This window comes from Periplaneta americana, chromosome 6 (genome assembly GCF_040183065.1).
Source record: "Periplaneta americana isolate PAMFEO1 chromosome 6, P.americana_PAMFEO1_priV1, whole genome shotgun sequence".
NCBI lineage: Eukaryota > Metazoa > Arthropoda > Insecta > Blattodea > Blattidae > Periplaneta > Periplaneta americana.
Window position 1 is genome coordinate 79247259 of NC_091122.1, and position 21609 is coordinate 79268867.

The 21609-nt window shown below is 33.7% G+C and overlaps 1 protein-coding gene across 3 annotated transcripts in view; it reads left to right on the forward strand.

Moving 5' to 3' along the window:
• stol (voltage-dependent calcium channel subunit stolid) overlaps positions 1–21609 on the forward strand; it is a 1833618-nt gene that overhangs the window by 1290248 nt on the left and 521761 nt on the right. For all 3 annotated transcript variants that reach the window (XM_069828334.1, XM_069828336.1, XM_069828335.1), the window contains exon 5: positions 13107–13238. In XM_069828334.1, the coding sequence (XP_069684435.1) occupies positions 13107–13238 (132 nt within the window). The remainder of the gene's footprint in view (positions 1–13106; positions 13239–21609) is intronic.

A 21609-nucleotide genomic window follows, 5' to 3' on the forward strand; every position in this document is an offset into this window, starting at 1 on the left:
ATGATAATGCGTATTCCTTAATACATCACCGTGAGAGCAGGCTCCCAGGACGTGCGCAAGGGTTTCTACCTCTCTATGGCTGCGCCTACAGACGTGATCGTTCTGATGTCGTCCCGGTACAGATCTAACTGCAGAAACATTTGCTGTCATCTTGATAGTCTCTCGCCATTTAATGCACGACAAGCCACGATGGTCTCGGATCCATGAATTAGGCGTATAGACATACGCCTTTTCCTTTATGCTGCAAATTACTCCACTCTTCGAAGGTTCTTGTTTTTAGCTCCGTTCTCACTTTCCTTGCATCGATAATATCGAGGCGAGAATGTTTAAAACGATCGGATAGTGGGGTATCAAGTGACTGTAGTGATAGAGATATTTCTTCTTTCAGGTATCTTGTGCCGTATATATATATATATATATATATATATATATATATATATATATATATATAATCATTATTTGAGAGTGTTAACACTTTACATATGTTAATATGTTGGAGATACGCTTCCCATTTAGAACAGAAGAGTCCCAAACCTTTATTCTTTCTTTCCGCATACACTATTCCATTAGGGATGTCTGAAGGTATCTGAAGTATTTCTTTAAGTGTACTACTTATCAAAATGTCAGTATCAATTAAGAATTTTTTAGGAATATTTTGTGGCCTGATGGTTTGGAATGGGTAAATTAGTCCAGGGCAAATGACGGTATTAATTTAATGAATTTAAGGTCTGCCTGTAATAATGGAGAAGAAGTGAGTTTTCTATTTTATTTTGCAGTCCTTGAAGTACTTGAGCTGGTTTAAAAATAATTTTATTGGAATAATTTACACCCAAGTAACGAATTGCTTCTCCATGATGCAAAGTTGTAATTTCACTATTCCGAAATTCAAATAGGTCTTCATTCAATTTCCCCTGCTCAATACAAATTGCTATGGATTTGTTGGGATTGCTAGAAAGTCCTATTTCCTGGAATTTTCTTGTGACGATTTTTGAGAGTTCAAGAGCAGCCTTTTGAGTATTGCCTATTAAACCACATCGTCTGCAAATTCCATTACTGCTAAAGGCGCCAGATTGGGTACCAGAGAAAACCCGTAGTGAGAAGTTATTCCATCTTCAGTTAATTCATCTAAGATACTGTATGATCTGTTGACAAATTATACAGAATAGACGAAAGGGGCGAGTCTTGCATAACACTTCTTCTGATATATATATAAATCAGCCGTTTTCCCACTGCTTGTTTCTATTCGAGTACAGTTATCAGTTTGTAGATTTATTATTAATTCTGAAAGTTTTTTTTTTTTTTTTTTTTTTTTTTTTTTTTTTTTTTTTTTTTTTTTTTTTTTAGAAATTCCTGCTGTTTTTAAAGTTTCACGTAAACGATTATGTCCAATGCTATCAAAAGCTTTTCTGACGTCTAGGAAGATTACAGTAACATCTGATTTCTGTACTCTAGAAGACTGTAATACCGAGGCAAAGGTGAACGTATTTTTGTATGCACCTGCAGATGACGTAAATCCCCGTTCTGAGGATTACAGGTCATGTATTCTCGAAGGCATTTATCCAAAAACCCTTTCGATTACCTTACGAGCAACAGAACAGATCGTAATAGGTGGCCAATCAGCAATATCATTTCTATAACCACCCTTAAGTATAAGCATTGTTCTTGCTTTCTTAAGACATGCTGCTAGTACTATTGCTGTTTGTAACATGCGAATAGCAATCAATCCTATTACGTATTTCTGAAGCGATATCGCTCTTTATGGCGCGTACAATGACATGATCTGGACCCCGTGAAGTGTCTACTGCAATTTTTTTGTGTGGCCTGTTCTGATAAAGCTTGTGCCTTAAGATTCCACGCTTCTGAATACTTTTTATCAAGTCTTCATCATCTTCAGTATTAGACTTTCGAGTATTCGATTGTGTCCTGGAACTTGACATTTCCGGTGTTTCGGAACTACATCACACAGGTTCCATCATCAGGGCAATAGTCTAAGGACGGACAGGCCGTCTAATGTAATGACCTCGTTGCATCTGTGAATATCAATATGGATGAAGATACTACTACTACTACTACTACTACTACTACTACTACTACTACCTACCTACCTTCCTACTACTACTACCTACTGTGCCATGTTACTAATAAATTCTGGAAATAGACAGTCAACAGAATAGGCGACCTGCCTGATCATACATATCTGGTTATACAAATCCACCGTGATGATGGAACTTGTATGTAGTTCCGAAACGTTGGAAATGTCGAATTCGTGGGCACTATGAATTACCCAAAAAGCTAATCCTGATCACATTCTTCGTGAAAGCTTAAAAACGCGTATTTCCATCATCTTCTTCGATTGTATAATCTTCTTCAATGGTATTTGGGCCTACATAAAATAATGTACGGTACTGAAAAGTTTACTAAGACCAGACATTTTATTTTACTCCAAGACTTCCTAAGGTCCTGTGTATCATCATATTTACCATCAGTCGAAAACACAGCTTCTGCAATGTTTCTCCCACTAGAATGACAGTTATTGCAAATTTCATGTGACAACTTCTACTTCCTTTGTTTGGAGGGCTAAAAAGATAAGAAGAGGTTGTTAGGTTAAGTTAGGTCACGGTGGCTATGGGAGGGTTAGGATGACCTATTGCACGTCTGCCATACTGGAGTCATTCCACGTCAAATCGCACAGCCATAAAACACTACCTTCTCGGAAATGGTCGAATTTTTTTTTCATGAATTCCACACAGCAAATAAAGAGACCCGTATTGTTTTATTTTCACAATTATTAATTCTTTGTGCAGTTATGACTATCTGAAATTACGAAAATTATGCGCGCACTGTTACATAAACTCACTTGGAACTCTATGTCTATAAATAATTGAGATTTGCGGTTTGGTGCATTTTAAAGACTAAATACAACACTTTTTATTACTTTAGGCCTATCACTAATAATTTTAAAATTTGGCGTATTTTTTTAATCATTTCTTTTTCAAAGCATAATTACTATTTTAAATAGCCAACTTAAAAATCTGAAAAATTATAGAATTTTCCCTGATGCATTATCTGTAAACTACTGCATTTAGAAATGTGGGATCTCTACACATACATTTGTAACAATTTATTTTCCGGAGGCATGCACGCGCTCGCGATTCCCAGCTAATGTACTACTTGCAGCCATAAGTAGACTAGAAGGCTGTCGGCGGAAATTTTTACGAAATACCCCGTTGCATGTAATATCTGATCTCGCAACACTACGAAAGAAATGCATTCATTCATCAAATGATCAATACCTTAAGGAACAGTAAATATCTAAAGCTATCTTATTATTGTCAGAACAGCTAAGAAGAACAGCTAAGAGGGGGGCCCTTCACAATGCTATATGTTTATACTGTAATATAGCGAAGTGTTTAAAGATAGCAAGGCTGGGGAAGGCAGTAAACTTTATGGCAGTAAACAGATGGCAGGAGACAAAATATAGAAGAGAAAAATAATCAGTCAGGGTTTGAATTTCATGGAGTGACGTGACTTCTATACAACATCAGTGACGGTAAAGAACGCGTAATATATAACAAGTGTTTAAATCCATTTGACCTTTCTAATCACGCTTTTAAAAAGAAAACACTGAGATGCATAAGTCGCGATTTATTGATAAAGCTCAATTTAAAGGAGTCTTTCAATGTGCGAATATGTGATTCGTTCCGTAAAAAAATCTATCAACTTCCAGATAGGTCAGATGAAATTATATGTGAAGCCGGTAGTTCTTGTGATATTAGTAAACATGAATCAAATAAAAGTGCGGGCAGAGAGAGTGATTATCCCAGTTATTATTCTAGCAGATCTATGGATACAGCGCTAGTAATCACCAATATTGAGGAATTAAACAACAGTTTGATGTCAATAGAATCCCCTATCAAGAAAAGAAAACTACAACGAAAACGATACCCCCGTGAAAAGTAAAAAAAAAATAAAAGGCTTCCAAGCAAGTAAAGTTTTTCATGTAGAAGATGCATCGTCATCCCTTCAAAAGTCGCCATATTTTATTTTTGACGGAATGCAAAGAAAATGTACAACCTGAAAATTACATAGTTAGGCCTATTCCAGACTTGTCTCAAAATTATTCATTTGTAATACAAGATTGAGTACAAGGTGTGCATTGGAAAAAATGCAAAGACACAATACATCCTTTCGCAGTATATTTCAAAGAAGATACAGAAATTCGTCACAAAAATATTGTCGTCGTCTCAGAAAGCATGACACATGACACCGATTCCTTTCGTTGTTTTCAAACCGAAGCAATCAACTTCTTAAAGCAAGAATTCAACGATATGAAAAAAAAAATCATTTACTTTTCCGATGGATCAAGTTAACAATACAAAGACATAAAGAATTTTAAAAATAATTGCTTACATGAAGACGATTATGGAATTAGTGCTGAATGACACTTCTTTGCAACGTCGCATGGTAAAAGTCCATGTGGTGGCATTGGAGGAACTGTTAAAAGACTTGCAACGAGAGCAGCCTATACAAGATCCTATAAAACAACATCAACAAAAAAAAAAAAACTGTTTGATTGGTCACAAAAAACATTTCTAAAGTGTAATTTATATTTTGTCCATTGAATAAGCACAAAAACCACACTGAAAATTTGCAGGCCAGAGACCACAATCTAAAACCAATAACTGATACATTAAAATTACATTCTTTCATTCCGTTGTCAAAAACTGAAGATTTAGGCCTAGTAAAACAATTTTCTTTCAAGAAAGAAGGTAGGCGAATGAAAATTTAAAGTGTAGTGTGAATGAAAACAAACGTTTAAAAAGCATAATGTACAAATATTTGAGGATATCATAATAAGTAAATTAGCAGTGTTCTATCGAGTGACTTGATCTGTACTGGATGTAATCTTGCAACGTACAGTCGATCATCCAGCGCCGATAAACCTCCTAGCGCGCTTCAACGCTTCCCGTCCACTGCTGCTGCACCGACCGCAACACATTGCGTCGTAAGTAATTAAATTTCCATTAAACTATTGGAGATCCCATTGTGATTTTTTCTGGAATTATTAAGAATACTTCAGTGCACCTAGTAGGCATTTTTTTTAGATTTTTAATACAGCTATTTCACATTGATATGTAACTTTTAAAAATTGAATCATAAAAATATTTGTAATAATTATATTAAAATTAGTTAGTAAATTAGTTAGTTAGTAACTTTTAAAAATTGAATCATAAAAATATTTGTAATAATTATATTAAAATTAGTTAGTAAATATTTAACAAAAGACAGTACTTTAAGCTTTTAAATGCATTTTTCAAAAAAAATTTTAACATTAAATATCCTCGGAAATATGACACTTTAAATGTTGGATTGTGCGACATTTTTAACGAATTTTAACATGCAATATTTTAAAAACATGTGGACTTAGGAGGAAATAAAAGTACACTTGTTGGTTTATTAGACCCATAGAGTTGGTAAAAAAAAAATATAAACGCAATCAGAAATATGAAGGTCAAAATTTGTATAATTTTGTGCGATTTGACGTGGAATGACTCACTGAGGCCTATTGTGCACCCCGAATTATATGGGATGAATGAGGGTGAGGGTGTACCAGCCTACTGGCTGCTCACCCAATGGGGGCCTCCTACCCTCTCCCGCTCTAAATTCATACCGCCAAGGTGACCAAACAGCACAGGATCCATTCCAACGGTCCTTCCAAGGTGTCGAAACGCCATTGGAAGTGCTCTTAAAGAGTGAATCCTGGCAGAGATATTGCGGAAGGCTGAGAACCCAGAAACGATTGTGGAGAAGACTTCCCTTCCCTTAATCGGATGAAGATATGCGTTTTGACCTGAAATTGTCTATAGAATGATATGATGAAGCTGACATTATATGAAATCTAAATTCCTGTTCTACATGGGAGGGGAAAGGAAAATGGACCGTAGAAATGAAAATTCCAAACCGGACTGTGCCTAAGTAATTGTGGAGAACCACGGAAAAACCACAGTCAGCTTGGTCGGTCCGTGAATCGAACCACGGACCTCCCGATTACGAGACCCATGCGATACGCATGAGCCAACTCGCTCGGTAAGGGGTTGTTTGTTACCCTCTCTGGGTTTTGAAAACATTGTATCATTTCCAACATTAGTTTTAGTTCCTTGTTACAAACTTCGATGTCTCAATTTTGTATATTATACTTGTCTTGTCTCGAATGTAATTGAGGGTGTATTCATACCCTTCTTCTAACCTGAATGTGTCATGTGCTATGAAAGAAACGGCTGCTAACTTACATTAGTTTAAGATCTTATCTTCCATCCTACACGTAAATACAAAAAATACGAACACGGATAAAAATAATACAAATTAAATTAAAACCCTATAAAAGGTAAACAGGGTCAAAACACTATAGAGCACTTATTAAGCTAACACAAAAAGGATCGTTAAATAACACTATACATGACACAGGAGATCTGCACCCAAAATCACAAGTAAGAGAGAGAACATCATCCTGTAAATATAATATGACTTTTAAAACCCTCAAAGCTCTTTGGCACTCACTTATTCTATACTATTCGTAAATGCGGTTATATAATCTCTTATTACAGACAATATGTGAAGGGTAGTAGAATGAAAACGGGTCACAATGCGTATATCTCATGGCGGGCAACTTGGTACCTCTGGAATTTTATTGCTGAACTAACATAATATGGTAGCAACTCACTAAATCACAGTTACAACCTCTGCTTACACACTAGTCGTTCGTTTAAATATGTGTGTGTTCGTCCACCATCCCTAATGGAGGCAAGTAAAGAAGAACAGCGAGGTGTAGTGCGATTTTTAATCATGAAGGAGTTGGAGGACGAGAAATCCATCGTCGCATGTCTGCTGTTTACGGCGAACAAGCATGTCATCAATAATTTCAAGAGAAACATTTTTCTGGGTCGGATATCGATCCCGGGAACTTTGGCTGAGCGAGTCAACGTTCTACCGACTGAGCTATCCTGGAACTTCATCCGACACCGTCTCAATTTTTACCTTTATATCCACATACCTCGAGTGGGCTGACAAGACGCCAGAAACCCACATCGAGTTCACACAAACTCTGTGTGACTTGAAATTGTGGTTTTCTGTTAACAATTTTTCCCTTGAAATTATACAAGTCTGCTTCACAGGGAGCTTTATCTGCAAGCTAGATTTGCACAGCATGTCATGGTAGTGCGTACTGGAATGGTACAAGAGATTCCGAGAGGGACACATGTCAGTGCAGCAGGATGTTCGCCCAGGAGTGACTCATCGTGCCATCATTCCTGCTGTTATTGCTGAGGTTGATGCTCTTATAAGGAGAAATCGACGGATCACTGTGGAAGAACTTCGTAGTTTGGTGGGAATAAATCACGGTTCCATACGCGTCATTGCAATGAGCACCTGCATTACCGAAAAATCTGCGCGCAATGTGTTCCAAATCAGTTGACGGAGAAACAGAAAACAAGCAGAAAGGTTGCTTCACCGGGTCACTTGCAACGATACCAGGGAAGGAAGAGTATGCATTTCTGTTCCAAATTGTCACTGGGGACGAATCGTAGTGTAACCATTTTGAAACGGCAAGCAAATGACAAGGCCAATAATGGAAACACATTAATTCTCCCACACCGAAAACGTTTAAAATAATACACACAAGTTCCGGTAAAGTCATGTTGACGTTCCTCTTCGATTCTATGGGTCCTCTGCTTGTTGAATTTCTTAAGCATGGAGCCACAATCAATGCACAGCGTTATGAAGAAACTTTACAGAAATTGAGATGCGCCATTAAGTCAAAAAAGCCCTGGAATGTTATCAAATGGCGTTTTCCTTCTTCATGATAATGTCCGTCCACATACTTCCAATTCCGTGAGGAATACGATGCAGAGATTTGGTTGGGAAACGCTTCAACATCCCCCTACAGCCCAGATCTCTCCCCATGCGATTTTCACATTTTTGTAAAGTTGAAGAAAGACATTCGTGGACTTCGTTTTGCATCAAACGAAGACGAGTGTGACTGGGTAAAGGACTGGTTCGGTAGACAGCCCATAAGCTTATTCGAGAATGAGATTGATCGTCTTGTCTCGCATTGGGATAAATGTATAAACAGGTTTGCAGATTATTTTTTAGTTAATAAATGTTCTATTATAAATTTTGGTATCTGACCCGTTTCCGTTTGATTGCCCCTGATATAAATGGTCTTCATGTTATCATGTTATGGTAATGTTAATGTCAAAGTTTATGTAAATCATTGTGAATGGCCCCATTAAATAACGTGACTACTTTTTTATGTTAAGTTTATGTTTAATTTTCATTTTTAATGAGCCTTTACACTCTCTTTTGATACTATACACAATTATTTTATGACACCCACATCTTCATTGTATTTCAGAAACTTTGAACAAGAAGAGAGAATAGCAAAGAAAATATAGGATAACTATTGAAAAAAAAGAAGAAAATAGTTATATGTACCTGGTAAATACCTTAAGTATGTTAGGAATTATTTCGATATAAAATCTTTTTTTTATTTGCTTATTCAAGGTGAAATTAGTACAAAAGTGCAAGTTTAATGTAAATCCGTCAAGGTTTAACAGAGATATGAACAATTTTGTGATGAACCGGCCACCATCTTTAATACGTCATAGGCAGTAAATGTATAATATGGAGATATCCAAGCCAGAAATACATTCTACAACACCTACTAAACTTTTTTGAAAAAAAAAAGTCTATACTGAAGTTTTCTTAGAAAACCATAATAAGGTTCAGGACTAATATTAACACATTCCGAAGTTCTAAATTTGACTGACATAAAGTTAAATGAACATTTCCTTACTTTCTACTGTCCACATAGAATTATATTGAGTACATTTTGTATGTTGGACTCAGGGTTGTCACCTCCATATTCAAATTAAGAATTCAATATTTTATATCAATTTGCCCAAAATGACCTTTCCTTTTCAATTGATGAAACAAAATGAATCACTAACAAAAATGTTTAAACACTCTTTCACTATCTATATACTTTATGATAACATTCAGTCATAAATTAAATCTACAGTCAATCGACTATTGAATACAGAATCCCATTTACAGATAGGAAAGATATTTTCTCCATTGCAAAAACACCCCTCTTTGCTCAAACACAGTTAGTCCTATTATGGATGACAATCTCTTCTCCCCACTTAATTTTCTCTGAAACGAATTTATAAGTATGTATGCCTTCAAACAATCGAAGAGCTTGGTGCAACAAATACATTTTTTTTTTTAATATTTTGTCTGTTTTATTTTTAATTCTTATTTATTTTCTTAAAAAATTAAAATTACCTTGGACTCATTATTGATGAAAAATAAATGTGCAATACCTAATGTAGTGCTAGTGCTTTTCAAGCTGAAAAATACCGCTTTATGCCCTTTTACTTGCATTATCATTTGCAGCGTACTTTCAAATTTCCATAAAATAGAGAATAAACAATGGTTCATACTCACGTAAAAGTAAATTTTAAATTATAATTTCTTTAAAGAAATGGCAAAATGATTTGTGCAATCGACAGTGGATACAACAGAAAGCTACGATTTCATGAAGAAGAACGTGCCTGTAACAATATGTTAGTCGGCTTCGGTAGCGTAATCGGTATAGCGCTGGCCTTCTGTGCTCGATGTTCCGGGTTCGATCCCGGCCCAGGTCGATGGCATTTAAGTGTGTTTAAATACGACAGGCTAATGTCAGTAGATTTACTGGCACGTAAAAGAACTCTTGCGCGACAAAATTCGGGCACGCCGGCGACGCTTATATAACCTCTGCAGCCATAATTTAATTTTTAATAATACGTCACGAACTGAAATCTAGATAATTTGCAAATGTTTGTGAGTAGCGACAAATTTTTCACAAAAAATGCACTGCCTTTAAAGAATCTTACTTCTTACACTTGTCTGTTCGTTTTATCCAAAACGACAGAATTAAATATGTTGTATTACATTCCTATTATAGAGACCATAGACCACATAGTTTATATTTTTTTACTTCCTTCCTTCAACACATAAATTATGGGTTCACATTTTTCCAGCACATCACCCACATTGCTCGAATATTAAGTTTCGCTGACACATAGTTCCTTCATGATACAATATAATGGGATGAATGAATATTTTCCTGTTTGCGTTGTTCGGTTTGTTAAGATGATTCTTACGTTCATCAATACTTGAAGAAATATTTTAGCACTATGAAAAGCGAGTATATAAACTCTGTATTTATGAATAGCAATTCAACTTTCAAAATACTACCTCGCGTATCATTGCTGTATTCATACCAATATGATTCAGCTGCAAATGAAACGAAGTACACAAAGAAACTGTAGGAAATAATTTTCATATTTACAGTTATTTCAATCGTAAAAAGTACTATTGACAACTTTCATTTACTTTGTAAAAGACCTGCAACATTTTTGTCTCTAACTGCAGCATTAGTTCCAGATTCGACGATAACATGAATTTTCTGAATAGAAAAATTTTCCGTCTGTTCAAATGGTTACTTTCTTCGTTCGCTAGCTTACGTACTTCCTCAAGAACTATAGACTAGATAAAATGCTAATTCAACACTTTGAAATAAAAATACTTTCTATTCAGTTTTGTAGTTTATAGTACGTCAATAAATGGCCAATGCATTATCCAAAACAAAACGTTTACCTACAATACTATTCGACTTCTTTAAATTCAGTAAATACTGTTATAAGATGTGTAATTGATCTGCGAGCCAAGCCAACCACTTCTCAATACGCTATTCAGAGCTGTTGCACATGTTTAAAAATCTGCAGTGCTTGGGAAAAGTGACATAAGTCAGTTTCCACGAACCTTTTTTGATAATTTATTGACAACTTACACTGGTTTATGTCGATTTGATTTTTTTCTGTATGAATTATTGTAATGGGAGAAATACTTACGTATTTTTTTCCAAGCCAGCAGATGTTCCGTAAGTTGTCAATAAATTATCAAAAAAGGTTTCTGGAAACTGATTTGTGTCACTTTTCCCTAGCACTGCAGAAATTACCTATATATTTGTGAGCTTAGTATCGCTTATTTGAGAATACACAGATCAATTTCAGAACACACACACTATTTGACTCAACTCTTCATCACACGAACGCACCCACACAACAGACAGCGATATTGAGATGACGCCGAGGCACAGAAGGCACTGAGGATGTTGTCAAGTAGCACCGAAACAGCTATAAGCCGCACATGCTTACATAATTAACAGGATTAATTTTGCCATGTAATCAATTATTTATATTCAAGTGTTAAAAGTAGTGTACGAAAGATTCAAAATGGTGTAATTAATAATAATAATAATAATAATAATAATAATAATAATAATAATAATAATAATAACAATTATAATAATAACAGGGAGCATCCTAAATTAAATGAAGCACGATCACTTAAAATATCATTTAAAGTAAATCTAATTTGTACCTTAACCTAAGTTCGAACTAAAACCCACGAGTACTTGCACTAGTACCTTTCAGCACTACACTCATTTCGCTGACAAATCACTCACTGCACTGGAACTACGACACATTTCACTGATTTTATCCTGATTTCACTAACACTTCAAAAACATTTCACTGTTCAAATACTTTGCACTGCCACAATAAACTATGAAGCTTCACTGACAGAAACACACTTCACTTACACAACACACTTCTTCACTGACACAACACTTCAATAACCTAATATCAATTATATCCTTTAAATAGTGTGTATAATATACTACCGTCTATTAGTAAAGTCCTTAAGCCTATTTTTAAAAACATTTTTGGTTATTTGTAAAGCCTTTAGTAAGTCTGTAGGTAAAGCATTCCAGTCCCTGATAGTACGATTGAGAAAAGAAAACTTTCCAGTGTCCGTCCTCTGTCTCCTTTCCCTCAATTTATATGAGTGATCATTCCTTGAAGAAGGACGAAGATAATAGTCAGTGTCGACAATAGTACATAATACCCGCATTATAGAATTCAAAATTTCATCCACATTTTAATGATTGTAAAATGCACTAGGTTTAGCGGGAAACCGCGGATACTATCAATTATGAGGATAATTTACTTAATCTACAGTACGTCACCATTTTCCCCAACACTTTTGAATTTATTGTATCATCTACTGAGAACTAGCGGAAATATTTCAAAGTTTGCTACTTTGTTACATCTTTAGTTCTGACATCCTGTGGTTAGAAAACTCGCTTACAAGATCAGAAAATTGTAGGTCAGATATCTGTCAACGCCACACTTGCCAAACATTTGTACTCTTACATCAAAAACTAGCTGAGACGAACGGCCAGTGACTGAATCATTAATGAGATATATTAATATTTAAGCATTTACTTTGTCAGTCAACTACATAATGAAGTAAATCAAGTTATTAACATATTACTTTACTAGTTTTGGGATTAAAACTTTGTATTGCCATAGTAGCTACAAGAGATTACAGCAGAAGTGATTAGTAACTGTTGTAAGTTAATTTGTTAATATTTTAGTCATGCAATGAGATAGATAGTTGTACAAGTAGTTCTTTATTACGGTAGTTATTACGATGGCCCAGAACCAGACTGTTCCAAATCCATTTCACTATTTTTTTTTTCAGGGGAGCTATTTTGAGCTCCTGACATTCAAACCTTCATGAAACAATTTGGAATAGTTTCATAGCAACATTATGGAGAGGAATATTTATAATTTTGTTCGATTCATATAGGCAGACAAAAACTGGAACGCAATGAAACACAGATTTCTTTCTTATAAAAAAGTTGGACTTAGAACAGTGTCGTTCTCAGCCATCGATTAGCATGTTTATAATAGGACTAGCCTTTTTGTTATAGAGTCTTTATGCATGATGTAAACTTATCTGTCCTTTGCTTCTTTATTAAAAATTGTTTTTAGTAGACAAATATATGTTGAGAATTCCGTGATTTCTGGATGCAATACTGGGCCTCCAACTAGAAATAAGTTAGGCTGATTAAATTAGTTTATTTGACTCTCAATAGTAGAAGTGCATTGAAAACATCTCTCCAGTGAATTATGTAATACTATCTTTTATTGCAGATCCTGAAGTTCTGAATGCCATAAAGTGGTCAGAGTACTTGGACCCACTATTTGTTAATAATTATGAAATGGATCCATCATTATCATGGCAGTATTTTGGCAGTTCTGCTGGATTTCTGAGAAGATATCCTGGTAAGTAAAATTTAATATAAATATCAAGATTTACTAACTAATTATTAGTGTTGTAAATGCAAAGAATTCAGATACCCTCTATGCAAGTGATACTTTGTTTCCTATATTATAGACCTACTTTATATTTTAGTTCTTATCGGCCTCTATAGTTCATGGCAAAATTGAAGTAATTTTACTCGTAACAGAATACAAATAGTCGATTAATACAACTCAGATAAAAAATTATAATTAACCTGCGATTCACAATGTAGACTATACATAGGAAAATAGCAGTAACTAAAGCTGTTCACATATGTGACATGTAACCACCTATTTTAATGTTACGGACACAAGTTTTTGTTGTGAAGGTAGCATTAACGGAATGTCTAAGTGATTTCATCTATAGAGAATTATAGTGATAAGCTGTTCATCTGCATTATGGATAGTATTAACTTTAATTTAGCCATCTACAGAAATACACTTAACCATGTGAATTACTTGTGTTTGTTAAGTAAATAATAAAATTGTACATAGAAGAATTAAACTACTGAGTCAGTAAGAAAATAATATGTTGGCAATGGGACATTGGTGATTTCATTCATTCATTTATTTTATTCCATAGATCTTACATGAGCAATGAAGCTTTAAGATGTGGAAAAAGTCAAACTTTTACAATATTACAATTACAATTTTTACAGTTTTACAATTTAGTAATTTTCTACAATTTTTACAATTTTGTGCAATTTTTTACAATATTTTGGCGAGATGTAGTGAGATAAGATGATATCCGAGGATTCGCCAAAAGATTACTCGGCATTTGCATTTTGGTTGGAGAAAACCTCGGAAAAACCGAATCAGGTAATCAAATCAATGGGAGTAATCAAATCATAGGGGTTGATTCCGAGGACTCGCCATAGACCATCCGGCTTCAGTCTCACGGCTGGGGAAAACCTCGGAAGAAACCATTCAATGAGACCAAAGGGAGATCCAACCCAAGCCTCAACGCAGCTCCGGATCAGCAGCCCAGCGAGTCTGCCGACTGAGCTACATCGATGGCTTTACTAAAATTATACAATACATAGCCAATCAGATTATTAAATTTACAAACGCAAACGATCATTCATCAGTTGAGCTATATGTATAATACATAACAAGTAAGTTAATTAAATTTAAGGAATAAACAATTCAATCAGTTGTGATATACAGAAATTGATAAGACATATCATGCAAACTACTTAAAATTACAAACACTAACAATTTATTAATAGAGCTATACAGATTACTATTCAATTTAAAGCATATAAAATTCATCGGCCAAAACTATACAAATATATACAATACAAAGTAAGTAGATTAATTCAATTTACAAGCATACCTTCATTCAGGTATACAAAATTATACAATTAATATCAAGTAGATTAATTCAATTTATAATCACAAACAATTCATCAGTTGAGCTATACAGACTACTATACAATTTACAGCATACACAATTCATCAATTGAGCTATACACACTACCATTCAATTTACAGTAGGCCTATATACAATTCATCAGTAGAGCTACACAGACTAGTGTTCATTTTAAGAGAATATACAATTCATCAGCCAAACTATACAAACATATACAATCAAATTAGTTTAATTTACAAACTTATTTTCGTTAAGATACACAAAATTGTACAATTCATATGAAGTAGATTGATTCAATTTATAAGCTTAAACAATTCATCAGTTGATCTATACAGTATACTATTCAATCTACAGCACATACAATTCATCAGTTATGATAAACAAAAATATACAATGCATAGTAAACAGATTAAGTCAATATAAAACATATTTTAGTTGAGCTATATAAAATTGTACACGTCATTTAAAGTAGAATAATTCAATTCACAAGCATAAACAATTCATCAGTTGTGTAGAAGGTATGAGTATGTAGAAATTTGGTTAATTCTTTTCTAAACCTTTTCTCGTGGTTCTTCAAATCTTTAAGACAATTTGGCAGTGCATTGAAGACAGTTATACATGAATAGCGAACTCCTTTTTTTAAAACAGCTTAGACTAACAAAGGGTAGATGAAGATCTGATTTATGTCTTGTATAAAAATTATGACTGTCTTGATTAGTACTGAATTTATCTTGGTTCTTAATTTACAGCATCATTAGGGAAAGAATGTATTCACAAGGTAATGTCAAGATTTCTAAATTTCGGAAAATATTTTTACATGATATCCTTTTATGCACTCCTGCCATTATTCGTATAGCTTTCTTTTGTAAAACAAAAACGTGTTTAGCTTCAGACGAGTTACCCCAGAATATTAATCCATATTTCATTACAGAGTGAAAATATGCAAAGTATAACATTTTAAGTAAGTTTATATCACCAATAGTAGATAAGGATCTTAATGCATAACAGGCAGAGCTCAATTATCGAGCAATACATTCTATGTGTGTTTTTCAGTTCAAGTGATTATCAAATTCAAAATCAAGAAACTTTTGTGCTTATAGATTCTTTGAGATGTGTTCCATTTAATCGAATTCTTTAGGACACCTTGGCGCTATTGTGTACTGTATTTGACTGCACTGGTTTTATCAACATTAAGTTCTAGTTTATTTGCATGGAACCATTCATTCATTATATTCAACACTGTATTAGAAGTGTTTGTAAAATGATCGTATTGCTTGCTTGAAATAATCACACTTGTATCTTCTGCAAATAACATTACATGAGATAAATGTCTTATGGTCGAGGCTAAAAATCATTAATGTAAACTAGAAAAAGCAATGGATCTAAAATTTACCCCTGCGGAACACCATCTTTAATATTTCTAAATTCTGAATAAGTAACTTTATGACTATTTGGTACATTTATTTCTACTTTTTTTTTATTTGATAAGTACCATGTAAACCAACCCAACGTCTCATCTTTAATATCATAGAACTTCAATTTTTTTTACTAATATACTACGATCTACACAAGCAAATGCTTTAGCCAAGTCACAAAAAATCCCACCAACATCTAGTTTCGAATTTAATGAATTTAGTATTTCATCCACCAAACTAAAAGCAGCATTCTCTGTCGATTTTTGTTTTCTAAATCCAAACTGTTCTAAAACTAATATATTGTTTGACTCCAGGTATGATATAATCTATTACATAACTTTCTCAAACACTTTTGAGAATGTTGTTAATAATGATATGGGACTATAATTAGCAATAGTATATTTATCTCCCTTTTAAATTGGTTTTACTATTGAATATTTGAGTTTTTCTGGAAAAATACCACATTACATTGGCAAATTGCATAGATAGCTTAACGGAGGGGATATTATTTCAGAAGAAGCTTTCAGAACTTTACTTGGAATTTCATCATATCCAGAGGAATATTTTGTTTTTAGTTGTTTTATCACATGCATGATTTCTGCTGCGGTTGTGGGAATAAATTTGAGACCTAAAAACTCAGTGTTAAATGCATCAGTTAGGTAACCAAGTGCAGCATCTTCCGCACAATCTTGAATGTTTAAGTTGTGAATAATATTTATATAGAAGTCGTTAAAATGATTTGCAATTGATTTTGGGTTATCTATTTTACAATCATTGGTTTTAATACAAGTAGGCCTAATATTTTCATTCTTTGAGTACCGATTAGTTTCATTTTTAATAATATCCCAAATAGTTTTAATCTTATTATCTGAATTTTGTATTTTTTCATTCAGATATATTTTCTTTGCATCTTTTATGACTTTTGACAAAGTTTTACAGTAAATTGAAATTGAAATATAAGAGAAAATAAATATGAGAAAATCGATCTTATAATCCCTCTGCCGGTCATGAATCATGCTTATGCGTACTGTTTTTACCCTCGGATTTCGGGAAGGGAAGGATTCCGAATTTTCCTTAATTAATTGAATGAGTGAATTAATATAATTTTCTATTTTCGCGACACATATTATGGCTAACACAAAATCAGCTCTAAGGAATGAATACTGTCATAGTTGGCAACAGAAAAAGCATAGTGAAAATGAGAGAAATATCGGTACGAAATAGTTTCAATATAACTATCATGAAATTTAATACAATTCACAAGAAAGTAGCTCAAATTAGACCTAATATTTTGACAAACGTAACATTAATAGGAAAACAAGTTAAAATGTGAGAATTCTGAATAACTTAGCACTGAATAATTTCAACAATGTTCACTAGTATTAACAGGAATTTAGATCTGATTAGGTCCAATAAATCGAAAAACGTTACAGTTAAAAAGAAGGAGTTAATAAGTGAGGGTTACGTGACCGATTTTGTATAATAATCACTACTTAATTTAATTAATGAAGAATTCTAGCTGAAATTCACAAGAAATTATAGTTAATATTAGACTCAATATACAAATAAAGATTGCAGCAGCAAGGAAGTAAGTTAAAATTTGAGAATTGCTAAATAATTTCTATGTGAAAAATATGAAGTATATTCTTTTTAAGTTGTATAAAATTATAAAATTAATAGGAATTTAGCTAAAAATAAGTAACATATCGACAAACATTACAGTAACAGGAATGTGAGTAAAAATAAGATATGTATAATATAACAATTTTTTTAAGTTTTAATATGACAGTTTCATGGTACCGGTAAATCTGAGTATGAATAAATTATACAATAGTAAGTTAATATCTTATATACAGCTTCAGACTATAAAGAACAAGATAGAACACGTATGTAAAGAACACATAAAACTTGCATAAGAAATTTTAATTAAAACCAAAAGTCATGAAGTGCCGTTGATGTCCAACTTTTTATTTATGACCAATAGACCTTTATTCGCTCAAAAAGTTCAATAAATTTGTAAATAATTACAAGAAACACTGTTGTTATTTAATATAAGTATAAAAGGAGCAAGCTGGGTTAATGTATTAGTTTATTAAATTATTGATTTTTGGATGGATGGATGGAGTGTCATTTATTTCTTATGGATGAATCGATGGATGGTTGTTGAATTCATTGATTGTCGTATTGAATGGACTAACATACTAAATTACTACTCACCAGATGGCTGGATTTATTTATTTAGGAACTATTGATGATTTGATCAATTCAGTTATTTATTAATGGATTGATTAATGAATAAATTGATGCACAGATTGTTTGTTGGATTGATTCATTTATTTACTTTTGTTTGATTATTCAATGGGTTGATTAGTTCATGGATTGTTAGATGGATAGGCGGAAGAATGGATTGATAGATAGACGGATCGAAAAATGGGTGAATCAAAAATTGATGGATTGATAGATAGGAGGAAGGAGATAAATGGCTGGATTAGATGAATGCATTGAAGGGTGCATGGACGGATGCCTAGAACTACTGCATATATATGAATGGATGGATATCGGACTTGGGACAGGAAATGTATATGGGACAGATGGATGGAAGGGTGCATAGATGTCAACATGGACAAATGAAGGGAGAGAGATGGAGACATAGGTATATATTAAGGTAGATGGATAATGATATGATATAAGGATTACATAGGCTGTAAACAGGGAGACAGATAGATGTGTTAGGAGCAGACAGAAGAGTTGGATAGATGGATGGATGGATCGATTGAGGGATGGATGGATGGATATGGATGGATGGATGGATGATGCACAGGCTGATAGAAGATAAGTAGATAGTAGAGAGGTAGAGGTAGAGAGGAAGTGGATTGATTGACCGATTGATTGATTATTTTTATCGATTGATGAAGGGATGCATTAATATATTAGATAATTAATGGCACTATGGATGAATCCCGCAATATGTTGATTGACGCGTTGATTGAAAATAGTTCGATAGCTGGCTAGTTAGATTGAAGAATTGATGCAATATTTGTTTCATGGATAGATTCATACATTGATGCATTGGTGAATGGGTGCATGATGAATAGATTAATTGTCTAAATGTTGGATTGACTAGTTAATGCGTTAAGTGATACATTGATTGATTGATTGATTGATATCTATTCATTCATTCACTGACGGATGTAGTTTTAGACTGTCATACTCACTGACAAACTGATAGAAAAAAAGACCGAAAGAGTGACTGATTGATAGATTGATTTATTGATTGACGGATGGATCTATTGTTTGATGTAGAGATGAGTTGTTGGAGTGACCAATCCACCGACAAATCCATCATTTCACTAATGAGTCCATTCATCTTTGTTGTATTCATTTAAAATAAACCAAATTTGATACTACTATATTCTATATTTTACACTTAAGGCCAGGGGGCCGCAGTAAATTTATATGAGGAAAAGGCTGAGAGAACTGGAGTAGAAAGTAGAACAGAGTAATATAAAATTCTGTATGATTTTAAAAAGAAAATTAAATTATATCTTTATTTAATTTAAAATAATCGTATGTTTAAATTTTCTGGATTAGCCTGGCGTAACGAGCCCAACATAGTAGGCGACCTCTCTAGTCTTACCTTAATGATGAAACCTGTGTGTAGCTCTGAAACGTTGGAAATGTCAAGTTCCGCGACACGGAGGATTACCCGAAAGCCTAATTTCAATTCAGAAATATTGATCAAATTTTAAAGACATTACGTGAATTTTTCATAACCCTCTAATCACGATATTCTAAAAAATGTGGCAGAATCTGATGATAAAATTATTTTAAATCACTTCCGTGAAACAACAAGGTACATGTGAGTTGCTGATTAAACACTATAGTGTTGTAGTGGAAGCAATAATATATTTTATGAAAACTACATAAGAGGTATGAGAATTTTAAAATCTATATGTACTGTATAGCTACTTTCATTGTCAACCTTTTTGTTCTTAATGGAATCTTCTCGTTTACTCGCATGATAAGCAAGCATAGGATAGGAGGGTCTATTTCCGGACAGTTCAGAGAATTACACTTATTTTGAGCATTGTATAACTATTTTAAGTAAAGGAAACGCATTACCTTAATTTAAAAGCCTTGTTACTGATATCACAACTATTTTAATTCGAATATTATTTAAAATACTACATTTTATTTTGTGTTAAAACTTGTCTTGCTTATGTCCGAGAATAGGAACATGCGTACCTATTCCCGGACATAATTTTTCACAAGTGTCCTATTTGTGGACAGTATGTTTTAAAGTCTATTAATCTCTGGTGTATAGTACAATAAAATGTTTATTACAGTTCATATCACTGCATTCCATGATTGTTTGATTTATATTTCCAGCAGAAAATCTGCTCTTTTCCATGGAACTAACACAAACTTTTTGTAACCAGTCTTCGTCATTGTAAATGCCAATCCAGGGCTTACTTATCTCCAAATTCCACTTCGTCCTGATTCTTTTGTAAATTATAGGAAGTAGAATGTAGGTAGGTAGTCCGCTAGTCCGCTCTTGTCACTATGTGGATAACGTGTGTGATTTCCACTCTAAAAGTCCGTGGTTCGATTCTCTGGCACGGGCAATGGAGGAGTATCTTCTGTTCAGGGGACTGTGTGTTCTATGATGTTCGTCTGCAGAAGGCAATAAACATAAAACGTCAAGTAGTTCGGAACGAACTGATAGATGGAGATATGAACAGAAAATGAGTGCAATGGCGGATTGCCGATTTTTAGATAAATACTGATTACGGTTTATGCGTAGTTTAGACCACAGTAAACAAATAATACAAAATAACATTTTATTACTTTCCTTTACATTTGCAATTATTTCGTCAAAATCTGGGTTTACTTTAGATAAAGCTATTTTTAGTTTCGCCAACAGATGTTCGTCAGTCAAACGAGATCTGTACTTCGAATTATAACTACGTCCATTACATATATCATTAGCATTTTTTGGAACATAAAAGGCAAAGGACATTGTCTCCTTTGGGAACGCAGAAAACTGTTCTCATTCACCATGAAATTTGCGTTTATATATAGATTTTGAAAGTGCTATGACGACTTTTCAACTGGAATAGTGTCGCTGCCCGACACTGACTGCTATTCAGCATACGAACTCATTTCCAGTCTCGACTTGGTTGTGGCAGCGGTCGGACGTCTTGTAAACAACCTCTGTACTCGTTGTTAGTATCAGTGTACTTGTGCTTCAGTAAGTATAGTGAACAGATAATAGTGTATAAACAGTGAAAGTGACTTACTGCATAATTAGGTATACATCAATCATTGTTTATTGAGATTTACAGTAATTAGAAAAGCAATATGGAATCTTATCAGAGAATCAATACTTTAAAAATCAAATTTCCTGCTACGGCTAAAAAACCATCGGCGTATGAAATACATCAATGGCTAGTGGAAACTATGCATGTTAATACAGATCAAGTAGATACCATACACTTACATAACAGAGACTTTGCAATTTATCAGAAATTAGTTTCAGTGACCTTATATAATAAACTACTGAATG